Raw genomic sequence first — 20,081 nt, forward strand, 5'->3', positions numbered from 1 at the left:
GCTCTCCCCTTCTCTTCTCCACTCCTCCTTCTGTCCTGCCTCACTCCCTTTCTCTTTCCCCCTCCCAGTTTCTCTCTTCAACCCTGACACCTGGCCTGCAGACAGCTAGAACTCTAAAGCAGAAAAATGTCACGTCCTTAAAGCTTTATTACTTGTGATGGAAAATATTTATTTTCTCATTTTTTTTTTTCAGTTGCCAGACTCTTCATACTGCACTCCTATTTCAGTTTTAAGAGGGCATCACTGCATCATTTTATATCCCTTGTGCTTAAAAAGTCAGTAGATTCTACAAGCAGTTACTGTTTAATTCTTTACTTAAAAATTTGTTTAATGGTAATTTTTTTATGTACATAAAGTTAAAAGTGAAATAATGTTTCTGAATAATAATTATAAGTTCATATGGTCATGCTAAGCAAACTGATCTTTCTGGCCTAATTTATTTGGTTTTCCTTTTTTTCTCTGCAGATTCCTTTCTCATTGGTCCAGTTTCCCTTGTGGGAGTCCTTAAAAGTAAGTTTCCTGATCTTCATATAAAATTGCTGTCTAATTATAATAAATACCTAGTAGTTTCAGAAAGGAATACTGGAATATAATATTGATTATTGATTTAAAAACTCAAAATCATTAGTTGGAAACATTTTGTGAGTGGAATTTACATGCCAGTAAACTTGTTTTGAACTTGTTTAGGTATCTGTGGTATATGGGGAAGAAGCATATGGTAGGCATAACTGAAATCCTGAGATGTTTAGGAAAAACTTTACTTTCCTGTGTGTTGTAGCTTTTTTTCTACCCAATTGAATTATATTTCAGTTCGCTGTGTGCGTGTAGAGGTTAAGGAATAACAGTGAGGGTAACTGGAAAAGGAAGGAGAGCCAGGCTGTGAATATTTATAGGCCTAGAAGGCCAGGACCTTCCCCCCACCCCCACATCTAGCGGTGGGCCAGAGCAGGAGCAGTGGGGGCCCTGGCTTCCTCAGGTCCCTTCCATCTTCCCTGCTCTCCAGGCTCAGGAACCCTCACTAAGCCTGAGCAGGAGCAGAGTGTAGGGAGTCAGCCGTGAGGAATGTCACGTATAGAGTGAAAAAAAAAAAAAAAAAAAAACCAACTAAATGAATGTGTGAAAGCCATTATTCAAAACACGAAGAGATGTTGTATTTGTTTTTCATCTTCTGGTGCAGTGATTTTGAAAGTTGTGGGCCATGCTGTGACTTGTGTGGTTGTTTGCCAGCATTTTAAAGATAACAATAAAAAAAGAAAATAATAGCATCTTATGAGGTAAGGTTAATAAGTCTTGTTTTGTCAAACTTCCGAATTGTGTGCACATATATGCACACATCTGTGCACTGGGTTGCAATGTGAAATGTATTTCTCACTGTGGATAATGATCAAAAAAATTTGAAAGCCCTTGTGCAAATGAAAATGGTTTAGAATGGACCAAACTGTAAAATGGCAAAGTTCCTAGGTAGGCACTTGATACTACAAAAAATAAAGGAATAACTCATTATTGTATAGCATTAATAACCACGGCACGCTCAAAGAAAATGTCTTTGGAAGAGTAACAGTTATTTGGAGTCTGAAAAATAGTCTGTTAAGGTTATACACTAAGGATAGTAAAATGAGACAAAACGTTACTCATAAAAAATAAGCTCTTCAGTATTTAGTATTGAGAAATACTTCTTATAAGTGATCTGATTTTTAAGGAGTAATGCAGTTTGTTTAACACAGGTTTTGGGGTCTTTCATGGTTATTTAGTTTGTTTTTGCTTTTACTGTTTTCTGTGTGGCACACGGGGAAAATGAATTTCTCTGGCAGTGTTTCCAGGCGTGATGTAACAGCTGTCCAATGAGAAGGTCACATTCCATAAGCATAACAGCTCTCTTTTTGTGTGTGTGACAAAAGAACAACGAAGCAACAGCTGTCCTGAAAACAAGACTTACTTTAGTGGTGTCTCAGTAACCAGCATTCACGTAGCTTCTGCACACTCGCTGACATCCCCAGGCCCGGTCTCTGCACAGGAATGTTTTGAGGCCCAAAGAGGGAAAAAGCATGGGGCTTATTTCTTTTCAGTTCTCAGGACATTTGTAGTATGGTAACTAGTTAAGAAATGTCTAGAATTTTTCAGAGTGATCATAGATGCCAATGTTGGGCTTTAATGCTTTTCTTTGAGCCAGTGTTCAGATGCTAAGGTTTTTTTTTTCAAGTCAAATGTATTAAGGTATAATCTTCATATAGGAAACCTCTGTAAGTGTACATTTTTATAGGTTTTGGCAAATAGTGAGTACCACCCTAAACATGATACAGAATAGTTGTAGGTTTCTCTTTTCCAGAATCTCATATAAATAGAATCGCACACTGTGCAGTATTTTGTGCCTGGCTTCTTTGATTTAATGTGATGCTTTTGAGGTTCATTTCTGTTCTGTTCCGTACTTGTATGTAGTTCACTCCTTTTCGACACTGAGTGTAACTTGTGTGCATATACTACAGTTTGCTTAGCCAGTTACTAGTTGATATACTCTTGAGTTGTTTTCAGTTTTTGATGATTTTGGATGAAGCTGCTATATATATTTGCATAAGGATATTTTTTTAAGGACATATGTTTTTGTTTCTCTTGGTTTAGTACTGAGAAGTGTGATTGCTGGATCTTACGGAGAATATAAGTTATTAAGAAACCGTCACAGTGTTTTCCAAAGTAGCTGTCCCGTTTTCTAATAATGTATGAGAGTTCCTGTTGCTCTACATCCATGTCGTTGCTTATTATTATTATTATTAAAGTTTAGCTTTTCTGATAGTTGTGTACTGGTAACTTTATGGCAGTTTATTTGTTTGTATTTGTTTTTTATTTTTGCCACACCACTCTGCATGCGGGCTCTTAGTTTCCTGACTAGGGATAGAATCCCTGCCCCCTGTAGTGGAAGTGCAGAGCACTACCCTCCGGGCTGGTGGGGAAGTCCTCGTTGCAGTTCTTGTTTATCCAGGTTGGGCTGGGTGCGCGGACTTTGCTCTGCTTGCGGTGTGGTGTGCGGGGCTCCTCTTCGTTGGCGATGCAAAGGCCTCTCATCATGGTGTCTTCTCTTGTGGTGGAAGCAGAGGCTCTGGGTACACAAACTTCAGTTGTTGTGGTACACGGGCTTTGCTCCTTGGCATGTGTAATCGTCTCAGATCAGGGATTGAATCTGTGTCCCCTGTGTTGTTGGACGGATTCTTATCCACTGTACCACCAGGGAAGTTCCCTCATTGCAGTTTTGATTTGCATTTTTCTCAGGGCTAAATAATGTTGAGCATCTTCTCATATAATTTTTTTTTTTAATGTACATATAATGTGAAATCACAGTGCTTTGTAAAAGTAGGTAATTTTTGGCATTCTTCTATTTTTGTATTTATGATTTTTATCAAGTAAAACTTGCTTCTGCAGCCATGGAGACACTGCATTATATGCAGTAGTTTCTCTCTGTTATGTTTAGGGAGAAATACTGCTCAGGAAGATTTTTCTCAGCAAGGACTTGGGCAGATTGTGTGCACATTATGCTGTAAAGTAGTGGGAATCTGGAGATAGGGTCTAGGCACTGTCGCCTTAAACTTACTCTGCCTTAAATTGATGGAATCACCTTCTAAAATCACTTCCTCCTATCTCCTTGATTTCTGTTAGTTGTACTGCTATTCTCCTGACCCCTTAGTCTCAAATCCCAGGTTAAATCTGATTCTCGGTTTCTATATCATTCACCAAGCTGTGTTCACTAAGACTTTTTGGAACTTGTGGTATCCTTTGTTTTTATCAGATTCTTACTAACTTGTGCCTGAACTAAGTTAACACTCTGATCTGTTCTACACGCTGAATTTGTGTGATCTTCCTTAAACATCTTTTTGAAGTTTCCAGGAATGTGTAACTTTCTAAAACTCTAAAACATGAAGTTGTTGGCACTCAAGGATATCCACATTGTGTCCTTAATTGGTTTTTACAGCTCCCTTCCCCAATACTTTTTTTGTTTTGGTTCTTCCTCCCTTCCTTTCTTTCCTTCCAACCAGAATAGGCTCCTTACTGCCCTTTTTCTTTGGCTGATCTCTGAAATGCCTTTTCACAGATTGAATGCAAATACATCTTTTAAAGCCAGCTCAGTTTTTTTTCTCCTGCCTGAAGTCTTCCAACCCAGACCCTGAAGACATATCCGTATGTCTAACATCTGTCTGTATTGCTGACTGGTGTTTAATCGTGTGCTGTGTTGTGTATAAAACGTCTTAGAGGTGAGCCGTGGTGCGTTCTCATAAGGCCCCAACCCCTTTCACGGATAGAAAAGTGACCGATGCCACTAGTGTACATGTATTGCCTGCCTCCTATGAGCTCGATACTGTGCCCTTTCACAGCCGTTCAGAGATGACTGGGGTGTGACTGATGCCCTTGAGGAGCTTGTAGTCTGTCAGAAAAGTGCACATCACAGGTAGCACCGTGGTCAGGTGTCTGTGATTGACACCCACCAAAGGCAGAGTGGGGGTCCGCCCTTCTGACTCCCTGAATCATATCACTGCACTACCTCGTTTCTTAGATTTTCTTTCTGTTTTTAATAGTACACGTACTTAGAAAAACGATTTAGATGAGAGACTAAACAGCATAAAGATGGACTTCTCTGATGGTCCAGTGGTTAAGACTTCCCCTTCCAATACAAGGGATGCAGGTTTGATCTCTGGTCGGCAAGCTAAGATCCCACATGATCTGTTTTTTTTTGTGGCTGAAAAAACAGAACATAAATCAGAAGCAGTGCTGTACGAAATTTAATAAAGACTTAAAAAAAAAAAATAAGGAGAAGGGGAAGTAAAGGGGCTCAATCATCGTATCTAGAGTCCCCACACAAATAATTTTCCTTAAAGGTTTATGTTGACTTTGGAATTTTCTGGCAGCCCAACAGGAAGAGAAGTGTGTTAGATGACATGGTTAGATGACCCAGCAAATGACCAAAGCATGCTATTTTACCTTGTTTCTTGGCTTTGGATGCCATATTGGTGTGGATAACTTGCACATTGAGAGCTCTGTCATGGACCCCCTGCTCTGAGTTACAGCCTCACATGACCAACGTCCTTGGTGACATCCTTATCTAGGTGTCTCAGGGGAAGCAGTTCAGAACACAACACGTGGTTTGTATTCCCCTTTCCCCCAGCCTGTTCCTTCCCAGATGTCCCCTCCTCAGTAAAATAGCACAAATGTCTGTTCCTTGCCAAAGTAGAAACTTAAGGATAACTCCATGGTTCTCTCCGTCATCATCCAGTCCATCGCCAACTCCACTGTTGGGACTTAAGCCTCTAACTCACCTCCTGTCTGAACTGTTGCATTGACCTCTCCGAGGGTCTCCCTGATGGTATTTGTGCTTTTCTAAAATATCCTCTCTTCACGACAGCCAGAATGATCTTCTACAGAAATAGATCTTAACACTCTCTGCTAAAAGCCTCCAGTGACAGCTCTTTGAAAGAAGAGTAAAATGCGGAGTTTCAGCTGTGGTTGACGGGCCCCCCTGCCTCACTGGCCTTGCCCCGCAGCGCCCGCCCGCTGCGCGTCCTGCCCGGTGGCCCCTCTGGCCTCCCTCTATTCTGTCTGGACTTGCCGGGCCGCTTCTTATCCGAGGGCCTTTAAGTTTGTAGTGCCCTCTGCCAGAAGTGTTCGTGATTCCTTCTACGCTTTGTTACTGGGCGCCTACTGTGTGCTGAGGGATGGGGCCGTAGTGATCTGGAGGGTTGACAGAAATCCCTTCCCTCCTCATTCTGGCTCTTTCGCTAGGCTTTCTTGGTGTCCAAATCCTTCTCGTTTCCTAGGTCTTAGATCATGTCACCGCAGAGAGGCTTTCCTTCCCTGTCCACCCCTCTTTAAAGTAGGACTTTCCCCTCTTCCCGGCTCAGTCAACACAGCACCTGTTTATTTCCTTCCTGACATTTTAATGATTCATTTATAAGTTATGTTAAATTATGAGTTTATGGTTTATAAGTTTAATAGTTATGCACTTATTGTCACCTGAATTCTTGTAAGAAACACATTGTGTGTAGAACAGATGTTATATGCTGGAGTGGGCATTGTGCTAAGCAGTGTATTATATATTCCTTAGCCTCTTATTCACGTGACAGACAGCTCAGGGAGACAGGGCTTGGTCATCCCCACTAACACAGAGAAACCAGGTCTCAGAGATTGTGTTTCATCTCCCAAGTCAGGTCCTTGGTTTTCTGCCCAGCACCCTTTCACCATGTTAACATTGTTTCTATTCCTACAATTTTTAGTAGTTATTAATAGTCACAGTAGTTAGCATTTCTTATAGTTACAGTGTGCCCAGCACTGTGATAACCACTTTCCATGGATTGTTGTTCAGTCGCTCAGTTGTGTCTGATTCTTTGTGACCCCATGGACGGCATGCAGCATGCCAGGCTTCCCTGTCCTTCACCATCTCCCAGAGTTTGCTCAAACTCACGTCCATTGAATCGGTTATGCCATCCAACCATCTCATCCTCTGTCAACCCCTTTTCCTCCTGCCTTCAATCTTTCCCAGCATCAGGGTCTTTTCTACTGAATGAGCTCTTTGCATCAGGTGGCCAAAGTATTGGAGCTTCAGCATCAGTCCTTCCAGTGAATAGTCATGGTTGATTTCCTTTAGGATTGACTTGTTTAACCTCCTTGCTGTCCAGGGGACTCTCAAGAGTCTTTTCTAGCACCATGATGAATTTTGACATATTTTTCTATCTATGAAACTTTATAATGAACAAAATGAACATATTCATTGCCTTCTCAAAATTACTCATGTTTCTCTGAAACCTCTTTCCACTTTTATTCTTCCTCTGCCCCATGGGCAGCGAACACTGATCTTCTCTGTGTCACTAGAGATTAGTTTGCTTTTTCTAGAATTTTATAAAAATGGAATTGTATAGCATATAACTTTTGGCTCTGCCGCATGACTTTGTGGGATTTGAAAGCATCAGTTCTTTGGTGTTCAGCTTTCCTTATGGTCCAACTCCCACATCCATACATGACTACTGGAAAAACTGTAGCTTTGACTATACGGACCTTTGTTGGCCAACTGATGTCTCTGCTTTTTAATATGCTGTCTAGGTTGGTCATAACTTTTCTTCCAAGGAGCAAGCGTCTTTTAATTTGATGGCTGCAGTCACTGTCCAAGAATGATTTTGGAGCCCAAGAAAATAAAGTCTGTCCCAGTTTCCATTGTTTCCCCATCTGTTTACCATGAATTGATGGGACCAGATGCCATGATCTTTGTTTTTTGAATGCTGAGTTTTAAGCCAGCTTTTTCACTCTCCTCTTTCACCCTCATCAAGAGGCTCTTTAGTTCCTGTTCACTTTCTGCCGTTAGAGTAGTGACATCTGCGTATCTGACTATGCGTATCTGATTCCATGGATTATCTCATAAATCTTCATGGCAGTTCTGTGAGGTGGGTGCTGCTCTTGTGTGCTTAGTCTCTTGTGCTTAGTCACTCAGTTGTGTACGATTCTTTGCGACTAAATGTAGCCCCCGCCAGGCTCCTCTGTCCATGGGGATTCTCCAGGCAAGGATACTGGAGTGGGTTGCCATACCCTTCTCCAGGGTGAAAGGTTGTTGCTGAACGATGAAAAGACGCTGGGATTCTTGGCCTCTGGAGGAGAAGAATTCAATCTGGGGCCAGAGACGAGGCTTGATTGCTCAGAACTTTGAGTAATAAAGATTTATTAAAGTATAAAGGAGATAGAGAAAGCTTCTGACATAGACATCAGAAGAGGGCAGAAAGAGTACCCCCTTGCTAATGTTATCAATGAAGTTACATACTCTCCAATTAGTTATTACAATGAATCAAAAGAATGTCTGGAGGTTGTAAAGACCTCACTAGACCTATTCCCATAATTTACATTTTAAGATAACGGGATTAGCCAGAAGGTTTTTTCCAGAGAATGTCCTCAAGCAGGATACATTATTGTTATATAATCCTAAGGGATGTAGAGGGGAAAAAAAAGTTTTCCTTTCTTCCTCCTTGAGAATTCCAGACGCCTCTCTCCTTGGGCACCCCTGGACTTCTTATCAACCTGCCTAGGAACTCTCTCTCTCAAGGGGATGTTCCCAGCCCAGGGATCAAACCCAGGTCTCCCACAGTGCAGGCGTGCACCACCAGGGAAACCCAGGAATACTGGAGTGGGTAGCCCTATCCCTTCTCCAGGGGATCTTCCCAACCCAGGAATCGAACCAGGGTCTCCTGCACTGCAGGCGGATTCTTTACCGACTGAGCTACCAGGAAAAGCCTTTGTTTTGCAGATGTGGAAACTGAAGGAGAGTTAGAGTGCCTTGACCAAGGCCTCAGTAATACTCAGTGTTAAGGGGTACATCCGGGATTTGCACCGAGACCGTCTGACTCCAGAATTGGTGTGTTCTTTAACAATTTTGTAATTGGAATGTAGTTGCTTTACAAAGTTGTGTTAGTGTCTCCTGTACGGCAAAGTGAACCGGCGGTATGTTGACGTACATCCCCTCCTTTCTGAATTTCCTTCCCGTTTCGGGCACCACAGAACGGTGAGTGACGTTCCCTGTGCAGGTTCTCTCATTATTTACCTGTTTCGTACATGGTGGTGTATATAGTCATTCCCTTCTCTCAGCTCACCCCACCCCATCTCTCCCCACTTGGTGTTCATACATTTTTTCTCTACATCTGTGTGTCTCTTCCTGCTTTGCAGAAACACCTGTACCATTTTCTAGATCCTACCTGTGTGTGTTAATATATGATTTTTTGTCCATTTCTGCCTTTACTGTGTGTGACTCTAGGTCCCTCTACATCTCCGCAGATGGCACAGTTTTGTTCCTTTTTATGGCCAAGTGATATTCCAAGTTGATGTTCTTAATCATTTTACACATAATTTTGCACGTAGTGCACGATGTTTTTAATAATGTTGTTGCTGTTTCGTAGGTTCAAAAGTTGAGGTTGTATTATTAAATCAGCTTATTTCAGGTGTTTCTAGAAATTGTGTTGATTGTTTGACTTGATGATATAAATATGGCTCATCAAGTCAACCATATTTCTTATACCAGTACCACCACCCACAGCATTCCTGGTTATGCTGTTCTTGGGCAAGGGTTTAACAGTGTTCATTCAGGAAAGACTCAGGTCTCAGAGACTGACTTGGGCTGGGGGGGCACAGATGGTTTATGGGGATGAGTGGAGCCAGACCACATGTTTCCACACGCTTGTGTTTTAACTCTGCATTTTGGAGGAAGAAACTTTGTCTTCTGATCATTTATGTTTATATTCTTTATAGTTATGTCTTTTACACAGCAGGTGTTCACAGCTAATTTACTAATTGTTTGGAGGTTAGCATTCTTTTTCAGGCTCAGTGCAAAGTTGGATAGCTGTATACACGAACTGTTTTATTTATAATTAGTTTGTCTTAGAAGTACAGCCAGAGCTATAATGTACAGATGTACTCTTACTGAACCTTAGGCAAACAGTACATGGATTGTGAAAGGATATGATAAAATTTCCTGTAAGAATGTCAGATTTGTTCTTGTGTCTGAATATATAAAGGCAGTGTAGAGGATTGTTAACAATGCTATCAGGTCTAAGTAGTTGTGCTTCTAGCCACAAGGTGTTATGAAGTTGCAACACAGTAACTAGAAGAAACCACAAGCTTTAACTCAGATGCAACATTTGAAGCAAACTGAAAATAAACTCAGTTTGTTTATGTGAGATTTTCACATTATGCTGCTGATTTTCTAAGATGAAATCATAGCTTTGCAGTAGAAATCAGGGGACATTGAATTATCATTTCCGTTATACTACAGTGTATAAAATAGTACATTTTATGTCTTAAATAGACAGTACTTTATAAAAACCGTATTTTTATTCAGATTTACAGGTAATAACTTGTTTATTGTTGTTGATTCTTATTTTAACAATAGTTAAATGTGTGTTATCACCCCACCCTCAGGATTCTTCCATTCCTTTGGTAACGTGAACGAGATGACAGAAATGTAAAGGGTGCTCACGCTCAGGCTCTCCACTGCCCCCATTTCACACTGTTGTTCAGCCACCCAGTTGTGTCCGACTCTGTGTGACTCCACGGACTGCAGCACACCAGGCTTCCTTGTCCTTCCCTGTCTCCTGGAGCTTGCTCAGCCTCATGTCCGTTGAGTCGATGATGCCATCCACCCATCTCATCCTCTGTTGTCCTCTTCTCCTCCTGCCCTCAGTTTCGTGAGGCTGAACAGTCTAGTGTCTGCACAGACATGTTTGATCAGAACGTAGATTCCTGTAAAGGTTGAGAAGGGAATGATAACAGTAAAAAGATGCTGTATGATTTTTACCACACTAAACTTGTTCCCTAAATTAAATACAGCATGCCAATGTGGAAAGAAACACTTGAAAATAAGAGCAAAGTATCTTGTTTCCAGATCACCAACAAAGTCAGAGTTGCCGATTAGGATTTTTAGCAAAATTGAACCCATGTCCCCTGTGCTGCCAGGTAGATTCTTAACCACTGGACCACCAGTGAAGTCCCTATATAATAGCTAATCACCTATGGTATGGAGGGCAGTTGAGTGAAAATAATCATCTGTCTTCAGTGTGTTATAAAATTCTGGTGCTAGACGGGCAGCACTGAGACCCGCAGAGATAATTGTGTGGGTTTTTTTTTTGTTGTTGTTGTTGTCTTAAAGTAATCATCATCAATTATTGCGATGTTGATTCATGTGGAACTGAGTAGGCGATTACAGCACATTCCTACTGTTGTATCGAAAACGTCGTGGCGTACAGTTTTGTAATGTTGCACAGTTGGAAGCCACATGACTGCTTCTGAATATAGCAACTGAAAAAGCCTCACATTTAGGTTTCCCCACACTGAAGCCAAAACGGCCTATTTTCAATTTGTTGTTCATTCATAAGACAACTGTACGCATTTGGATGGGTCTTTTAAAGTGACAGAGCCTCCTCTTCATGCTATGCTTTAAGAAAATTATTTATTTTTTAATTGGAGGATAATTACTTTTCAGTGTTGTGTTTCTGCTACATAACAAAATGAATCAGCTCTGTGTGTACATAAATCCCTTCCTCTTGTGTTTACCTCCTGACCCCCACCCCCAGTCCACCCCTGTGGATCATCACAGAGCACCAGGCTGAGCTCCGTGTGATACACAACAGCTTCCCACTAGCCATCTGTTTCACACACTCACAAGCTCCATTTATCTGGAAATGGGTACACTGGCAAGTTGTTCTCCTCAGAAGCACCAAAAAATATGTATAATAAGGAGTCAGTCACTTGTTCTCATTCATCTGCTGAAGCTCTCTCATCTGACTGCCAGTTCTCAGGAGAAAGACCTCTTTACCTCTTCTCAGTTCGTCCCAGCCTCTCCTTTCCACCTTGTGCCCACAGGTCCATTCTCTATGTCTGCATCTCTATTTCTGCCCTGCAGATAGGTTCATTGGTACCGTTTTTCTGGATTCCATATATATGTTTGTTAATTTACAGTATTTTTTTTCTCTGCCTGACTTGCTTCACTCTGTGTGACAGACTCTAGGTCTATCCACATCACTGCAAATGACTCAACTTTGTTTGTTTTTTTTTGGCTGAATAATATTCCATTTTATATATGTACCTGTTGTTGTTTAGCCACTCAGTTGTGTCCAACTCTTTGTGACCCCACAGACTGCAGCATGCTTCCCTGTCCTTCACCATCTCCTGGAGCTTACTTAAACTCATGTCCATTGAGTCAGTGATGCCATTCAACCATCTCATCCTCTCTTGTCCCCTTCTTCTCCTGCCATCTATCTTTCCCAGCATCAGGGTCTTTTCCAATGAGTTGACTCTTCCTATCGTCAGGTGGCCAAAGTATTGGAGCTTCAGCTTCAGTCCTTCTAATGAATATTTGGGGTTGATTTCCTTTACAGTTGACTGGTTTTATCTCCTTGCAGTCCAAGGGACTTTCAAGAGTCTTCTCTAGCATCGCAGTTCGAAAGCATCAATTTTTTGGTGCTCAGCCTTCTTTATGGTCCACCTCTCACATCCACACATGACTACTGGAAAAACCATAGCTTTGACTGGATGGACCTTTGTTGGCAAAGTAATGTCTCTGCTTTTTAATATGGTGCCTAGTTTGGTCATAACTTTTCTTCCAAGGAGTAAGCGTCTTTTAATTTCATGGCTGCGATCACCATCTGCAGTGATTTTGGAGCCCAGGAAAATAGGATCTGTCCCAGTTTCCATTGTTTCCCCATCTATTTGCCATGAAGTGGTGGGACCAGATGCCATGATCTTCGTTTTTTGAATGTTGAGTTTTAAGCCAGCTTTTTCACTCTCCTCTTTCACCTTCATCAAGAGGCTCTTCAGTTCCTCTTTGCTTTCTGCCATAAGGGTGGTGTCATCTACATATTTGAAGTTATTGATATTTTTCCTGGGAATCTTGATACCAGCTCGTGCTTCATCCAGCTCGGCATTTTGCATGATGCACTTTGCATAAGTTAAATAAACAGGGTGACAATATAAAGCCTTGACGTACTCCTTTCCCAGTTTGGAACCAGCCCATTGTTTCATGTCCGGTTCTAACTGTAGCTTGTTGACCTGCATACAGGTTTCACAGGAGACACGTAAGGTGTTCTGGTATTCCCATCTCTTTAAGAATTTTCCACAGTTTGTTGTGATCCACACAGTCAAAGGCTTTAGCATAGTCAATGAAGCAGAAGTGGATATATCTCTGGAATTCTTTTGCTTTTTCCGTGATCCAGTGAATGTTGGCAGTTTGATCTGTGGTTCTTCTGCCTTTTCTAAGTCCAGCTTGAACATCTGGAAGTTCTTGGTTCACATGCTGTTGAAGCCTAGCTTGGAGGATTTTGAGCATGACCTTGCTAGAGTGTGAAATGAGTGCAATTGTGCAGTAGTTTGAACATTGTTTGCCATTTCCCTTCTTTGGGATTGGAATGAAAACTGACCTTTTCCAGTCCTGTGGCCACTGCTAAGTTTCCCAAATTTGCTGACATATTGAGTGCAGCACTTTAACAGCATCATCTTTTGGAATTTGAAATAGCTCAACTGGAATTCTATCACCTCCACTAGCTTTGTTTGTAATGATGCTTCCTAAGGCCCACTTGACTTCAGACTCCAGGATGTCTGGCTCTAGGTGAGTGATCTCACCCTTGTTATCTGGATCATGAAGATCTTTTTTGTATAGTTCTTCTGTGTATTCTTGCCACCTCTTCTTGATATCTTCTGCTTCTGTTTCTGTTAAATTGTTAGCTTACAGTGAACGTTGTCAGATTCTTGATCTCCGAAGAAGATTTAGCTTCGGGACCAGGGACCAGACTTGATCACTGAAGAACTTTTGTGCAGCAGAGTTTTATTAAAGTATGAAAAGGGGCAGAGAAAGCTTCTGACACAGATATCAGAAGGGTGACGGAGAGCACCCCCCTTGCTAGTCTAAGCAAGGGAGCTATATACTTTTTTAATTGGTTATTATAATAAATCAAAAGAATGTCTCAAGGTTGTAAAGATCTTACTAGACCCACTTCTATAATATACATTTTAAGATAACAGGATTAGTCAGAAGGTTTTTAGGAAGGAGAAACTGTCCTCGAGCAGGATACATTATTGTTATATAGTCTTTAACAAGGACTGTAGAAAAAAACATTCGTCCTTTCCTCCTCCTTGAGAATTCCAGACCCCTATCTCCTCCTTGAGAGCCCCAGACCCCTTTCTCCTCCTCGGGGACCCCGGATTCCTTATCAACCTGCCTAGGAGTTGACTCGCAATATGTACTACATCTGGTATATGGCCTACATCTTCTTTATCCCTTCATCTGTTGGTGTACATTTAGATTGCTTCATGTCCTGGCTATTGTAAATAGTGCTGCAGTGAACTTTGGGGTTCATGTGCCTTTTTGAATTATGGTTTTCTCAGGGCATATTCCCATAGTCGGATTGCTGGATCACATGGTAGTGTTATTCCTTGTTTCTAAAGGAATCTCCATCCTATTCTCCACAGTGGCTGTATCAGTTGACATTGCCATGAACACTGCAAGAGGGATCTCTTTTCTCCACATTGTCTCCGGCATTTATTGTTGTAGATTTTGATGATGGCCATTCTGACCTCTGTGAGGTGATAACCTCACTGTAGTTTTGTTTTCCATGTCTCTAATAATGTGCATCTGAACAGAAGTCACTCGGCCCAGGCTTGGATGTCCAGTTGTTTCCTGGTGTGGAGCCTGCTGTTTGCTCTCTGTCCTGTGAATGAACGCTGGGGCTTATTGCTGTAACCCTGGTGGGAGTGTGTGTGTGGGGAAGCCTTGAAATTACTTCATGCTGTTCTTCCTCTGATGGGCCTCGAACTATGAGTGAAGAATGACTTGGAAAATTAGAGCAACTTGATTGTGTTTGTAGTGCCACCACTAACTGTTTAGAATTCCTCATGATATATTGAATACTACTGATAATAGAAATATCATTAATTGAAAAAACAGGCTTGCTGTTTAAAAATTGCACACCTAAAAAAAATAAATAAAAATTGCACACCATTAAGCACTGTGAATGGTGAAATTCAGTTAAGGTCTGTGTCTTACTATTGTACCTATTTTCATTTCCCAGTTTTATAAGTATACTTGGGTTATGTAAGATGTCAACATTAGGGTAGGCTGGGTGAAGGGTACATAGAACCTCTACTATTTTTGTAAATTTTCTGTAAGTCTAAAATTAGGTCAAAATGAGATTTTCTAAATAAGCTACTAGAAATAGTTTCCAGTCATCCTATGTTAATTAGAAGCTTTACTCAAGACAAACCGCAAAAGTGAGATTAAGAACATTTCTGACTGCCATTCTCATTACTTGAAATATTTTGTTAACATGAGATGTAAACAAATGAGCATGGATTCATCTGAAAGTTTCATTCATTGTTGGAAAAGAAAATGGAAACAGTTTCAACTTTGATAAATAAGCAAACACCAAGTAAAGTATGGCTGCTTGATTTTCAAAAAGTATTATTTAGGTTTATTTTTAGGTTCCCAAGCTTTGTCACCTCATTTGAGACACCAGCACTGTGGTTTTCGTATCTGGGCCCCTCTCTGCGCCTTTACAGGAGTCATCATTAGACCTCAGCGGCAATGGAAATGCTTACTTAATGGCAATTAAAAATTTTGGTGTTGAGGTTTTAAAAAAAATTGTCTATTACAAACCGACATTATTTAACTGAATTTTATTGACATCAAACTATAATAACTTGCATATTGTAGCGTCTCTAGAAGGTGAGCTGTGTATCAAGGGAGCTTACAAATGTTGTTTATATTACTGTTCTGTCTACAAGACACATGGCTTTGAGGGAACCATAACAACTAGGTTTAGCTCCCCCACTTTCTGTCTGACCTCAGGCAAGTTACTTGACATTGGTTTGCACCACCCCACACCTGTGTTTATGGATAATAATACACACCTTTCAGAATTCAGTGAGAAATGTGAAATCTTTGCATAGTTTCTAGGTGCTCAGGAAGTGGCCAGTAATACTGTCACTCACAGTCGTTCGTCCTGTTGGCTGACACTACACTTTTATTCCATTTCCCACTACTCTTTAAAGTATTCAAAGTCCGTAAACAATAATGCTACACTTCCTGTGAGTAATCCTCCCTGTCCTTCCAGTCCATTATTTGTTGCTTATGACCCTCTAGTTCCTCCATAACAAATAAGTAATTTCAAAATGCTTTAATAATACTTTTTACCAGCCAGATTCTTTTCATTATTCTTGTAGCTTAATGAATTTAAAGTTGCTCTCAGATGAATAATTTGTAAACAACACTTACCTTTTTTTGGGTAGCGATTGATTTATTTACTCATTTTTGGCTGTGCTGGGTCTTTGTTACTGCACAGGCTTTTCTCTAGTTGCGGCAAGTAGGGGCCACTCTCAAGTTGGGATGCATGGACTGCTCATTGTGGTGACTTCTCTTGTTGTGACTCCGGGGCTGTAGGGCACAGGCCTAATAGTTGTGATGCATGGGCTTAGTTGCTCCACGGCATGTGGGATCTCCCGGGACCAGGGATTGAGTCTGCGTCTCCTGCATTGGCAGGTGGGTTCTTTACCACTGAGTCAGCAGGGAAGCCGCAACGGCACTTTTCTCTTTAGCTTAGTGTCAGTATTCTTTTTCTGAAGTTTTATATTCAGGCAGTTCTTTATTTAAAAAAATCACACATATTTAAAATTTTTTTTCAAAATTTTTTTTATTATGGTAAAATTCACATAATGGAAAACGTACTATATTAACCTTGTTTAGCTGTACAGTTCAGTGGCACTTAAGTACATTAACATTGTTGTACAACTCTCACCATCCATCTCCTGGATTTTTTATCTTCCTAACCTGAAGCTGTCCCATTAATTACTAACTCCCATTCCCCACCCCCACCCCCACACCCCTACCCCCAGCATTTATGAGTCTACTTCATGGCTATGAGTTTGACTATATTCTAGGTACCTCATGTAAGTGGAATCAAGCAGTGTTTGTCTGTACATAATGTGTAGATGGGGAAACAGTGGAAACAGTGTCAGACTTTATTTTTTTGGGCTCCAAAATCATTGCAGATGGTGATCGCAGCCATGAAATTAAAAGACGCTTGCTCCTTGGAAGGAAAGTTATGACCAACTTAGCATATTAAAAAGCAGAGACATTACTTTGCCAACAAAGGTCCGTCTAGTCAAGGCTATGGTTTTTCCAGTGGTCATGTATGGATGTGAGAGTTGGACTGTGAGGAAGGCTGAACGCCGAAGAATTGATGCTTTTGAACTGTGGTGTTGGAGAAGACTCTTGAGAGTCCCTTGGACTGCAAGGAGATCCAACCAGTCCATCCTAAAGGAGCTCAGTCCTGGGTGTTCACTGGAAGGACTGATGCTGAAGCTGAAACTCCAATACTTTGGCCACCTCATGCAAAGAGTTGACTCATTGGAAAAGACCCTGGGAGGGATTGGGGGCAGGAGGAGAAGGGGACGACAGAGGATGAGATGGCTGGATGGCATCACTGAGTCGATGGACATGAGTTTGAGTAAACTCCGGGAGTTGGTGATGGACAGGGAGGCCTGGCGTGCTGCGAGTCATGGGTTCGCAAAGAGTCGGACACGACTGAGCGACGGAACTGAACTGAATGTATGTTGGGGGCTTCCCTGGTGACTTGGTGGTAGAGAATCTGCCTACGAATGTAGAAGATGTGGGTTTGATCCCTGGGCTGGGAAGATCCCCTGGAGAAGGGAACAGTAGCCCACTCCAGTATTCTTGCCTGGGAAATCCCATAGACAGAGGAGCCTGGTGGGCTACAGTCCATGGGGTTGCAGAAGAGTCTGACTAGTAACTAAACAACAACAAAATGAATTCTGGAATGCATTTCTAAGTTTAACTCAGTGTGTGTCCTACAAACAGGTTGTACCTTCTCCCCCTGCCCCCGTGCCACACGGCAGGCCTCACGGATCTGCTTCATGCGTCCTTGTGTACACAGTCCGTCCTGCTCTCCCAGGCCATCCCGCCCCCGCACCCCCGTGATGTCCACACGTCTGTGTCTACTCTGCTTTGCAAATAGGTGCATCAGTACCATTTTTCTAGATTCCACATAGAAACATTAATATATGATATTTGTTTTTCTCTTCCCAACTTCACTCTGTATGACAGACTCTAGGTCCATTCATATCTCTGCAAATGATACAGTTTTGTTCCTTTTTATAGCTGAATATGTTCCATTGCATGTGTTTATCTTTATCCATCTTTACCCATTCCTCTGGTGAATGACATCTAGGTCGTTTGCATGGCCTGGCTGTTGGGAATAGTGCTGCACTGAACACTGGCGTGCGTGTATCTTTCAGAACTACGATTTTCTCTGGATATCTGCCCAGGGGTGGAATTGCTGGGTCACATGGTAGTTCTGTGTTTAGATTTTTAAGGAGCTGTTTTACTGTTCTCCACAGTGTCTGTATCAATTTGCATCCCTATCAACAGTGTAAGAGTGTTCCCTTTTCTTCACACCCTCTCTAGCATTTAGGGGTTTGTAGATATTTTTGATGATCTCTATTCTGATTGGTGAGAGGTACCTCGTAGTTTTGATTTGCATTTCTCTAATAATTAGTGATGTTGAGCATCTTTTCATGTGCCTCTTGGCCATTTTTACGTCCTCTTGCAGAAAAGTCTGTTTAGATCTTCTCCCCATTGTCTGATCAGCTTGTCTGTTTTTTTGATGTTGAGCTGCATGAGAAAATTGGTATTCTTTAAAGCACATTATTTTGGACATTGACGTAGTTTGTTCATTCACTTGGTTATTCTGCTATCATTCTAGTAAAAGTTATCATCTGTATATAGAACTGTGAAATGTCTTATAGATACCTTTGTTTGCTTTCAAGACACCTCTAACCTATAGATACAAGTTGGAGCATTTATAAACTGTCACTATTTAAACTTTGGCAAGGTGCTTAACTTCTCTGAGCCTCAACGTCCTTGTTTGTGAAATGATTAAGTGGCAAATACTTTGGAAGATTGTGGTTAGGATTATATGAGTTAATGTATGTAAAGTGTTTGGTGCCTGGAGCGTAGTGAGTTCCGTGTGAGTGTAGTTACTGGGGTTCCTGTTACAGTGCTCTGTGTTTGCCATGGAAGTTTTTCACTTGAATCTTAATCTTTTGGTTCTAGAGATTTTTGTTTGTTTGTTTATTTATTAGTATCTTTTTCTAATAAAAAATTATTTCTTTTTATGTTTCTAGGCTAAGTTATTCTGGCCAGGTGATAGTGGAAAGTTATGCTTATCTTTGGAGATTCTATTTTTAAATTGTGTATTCAGCCTTTTGGGTCTATTTTGACCCAGTGTTTTTTTTTTTTCCCCCTTGGCAACCAATTTTTTTTTCTTCCCTAGATTATAGCAGGCACTTCTGTGAAGCCTTCTTCCTCTTATAACCTCTTCTGTCCTCATTGTACCCCTATCAAATATTAGACCTGGGGACTGCTATTTCTTTTCCCCCTGACTTTGCACTGCCTGAAACCTAGTAGGTATTGAGTAAATGCTCAATTTATGAATTATATAGTGTCTCTGATTTTTCTTCTCCTGTATGACACGTAATACACGTCTTATTATTTGTTCTTTATTACTAGTTATAAGGCCTCCCCAGGTGGCTCAGTGGTAAATAACCCACCTGCCAATGCAGGAGATGCAGGAGACACAGGTTCGATCCCTGGGTCAGGAAGATCTGCTGGAGGAGGCAATGGCACCCAACACCAGTGTGCTTGCCTGGGAAATCTGATGGACAGAGGAGCCGTGTGGCTGCAGTCCACGGGGTCGCAGAGTCGGACACGACTGCACCTGAGCACATGCTCACTACTTACAAACTCAGCATTATTTGTAGTATTTTACATCTGTTTGGAGTAAACTTTGACTCTGTGGAATCCTTGCAGGTTCCAGCAGAAACTGAAGATGACTTTCAGTCATTTCCAAAATGACCATTGATATTTTATGTTTTGTATCCATTTCCTGAAAACTCAGCAAAGTAAAGAATAGTGTTCAATTTGGCATTAGCCTGATAAAATAAACATTTTGCCACCTTTAAAGTAAAAAGTTGTGACTTCCCTGGCTATCCAGTAATTGAGGTCCTGCTTTCCAAACAGGGGGCATTGGTTTTGATCCCTGGCTGACAAACTAAGGTTCTGTGTGCCTTGGAGTGTGGCCAGAAATTGAAAAAAGATAAACAGATAAAAAGTTGCTGTTCTCCTGATTTGGTTCTTATGCTGTCTCCAGTACTTGTAAGAGCTCTGGAGAAAATAACGTTTTTTTACAAAAGCAGACAGATATACTTGGAAACATGAGAACATTTACAGAAAAATACCAGAAATTCTGCTTAATGGCAAGACTATCTTTAGAAAGCTGTTTTTGATTAAACTTTCTTTTTTTAGTTAATCTACTTCCACAAGTAAGGTTACAAAAATCTATTTGATTAGCTTTACTCAGTCCAGTGATTTCAATAAAGATACTTTCCAAGTAAACAATCTCATTGGTTAGGTGGAAGGAAATGTTGGAGCTGGACACCACACATTATTGTACATTTGATGTCTGACTGAAGAAGCGTTGTTAAAGCTGACAGAGACATACATGCCTTGG

At 41.1% G+C, this 20,081-nt stretch overlaps 1 protein-coding gene across 8 annotated transcripts in view; it reads left to right on the plus strand.

Annotated features, from left to right (window-relative positions):
- SLC25A26 (solute carrier family 25 member 26) overlaps positions 1–20,081 on the plus strand; it is a 119,100-nt gene that overhangs the window by 80,612 nt on the left and 18,407 nt on the right. For all 8 annotated transcript variants that reach the window (XM_043443554.1, XM_043443555.1, XM_043443556.1 and 5 more), the window contains one exon: positions 466–510. In XM_043443554.1, the coding sequence (XP_043299489.1) occupies positions 466–510 (45 nt within the window). The remainder of the gene's footprint in view (positions 1–465; positions 511–20,081) is intronic.

This window comes from Cervus canadensis, chromosome 22, assembly GCF_019320065.1.
Source record: "Cervus canadensis isolate Bull #8, Minnesota chromosome 22, ASM1932006v1, whole genome shotgun sequence".
In the NCBI taxonomy this organism is placed as follows: domain Eukaryota; kingdom Metazoa; phylum Chordata; class Mammalia; order Artiodactyla; family Cervidae; genus Cervus; species Cervus canadensis.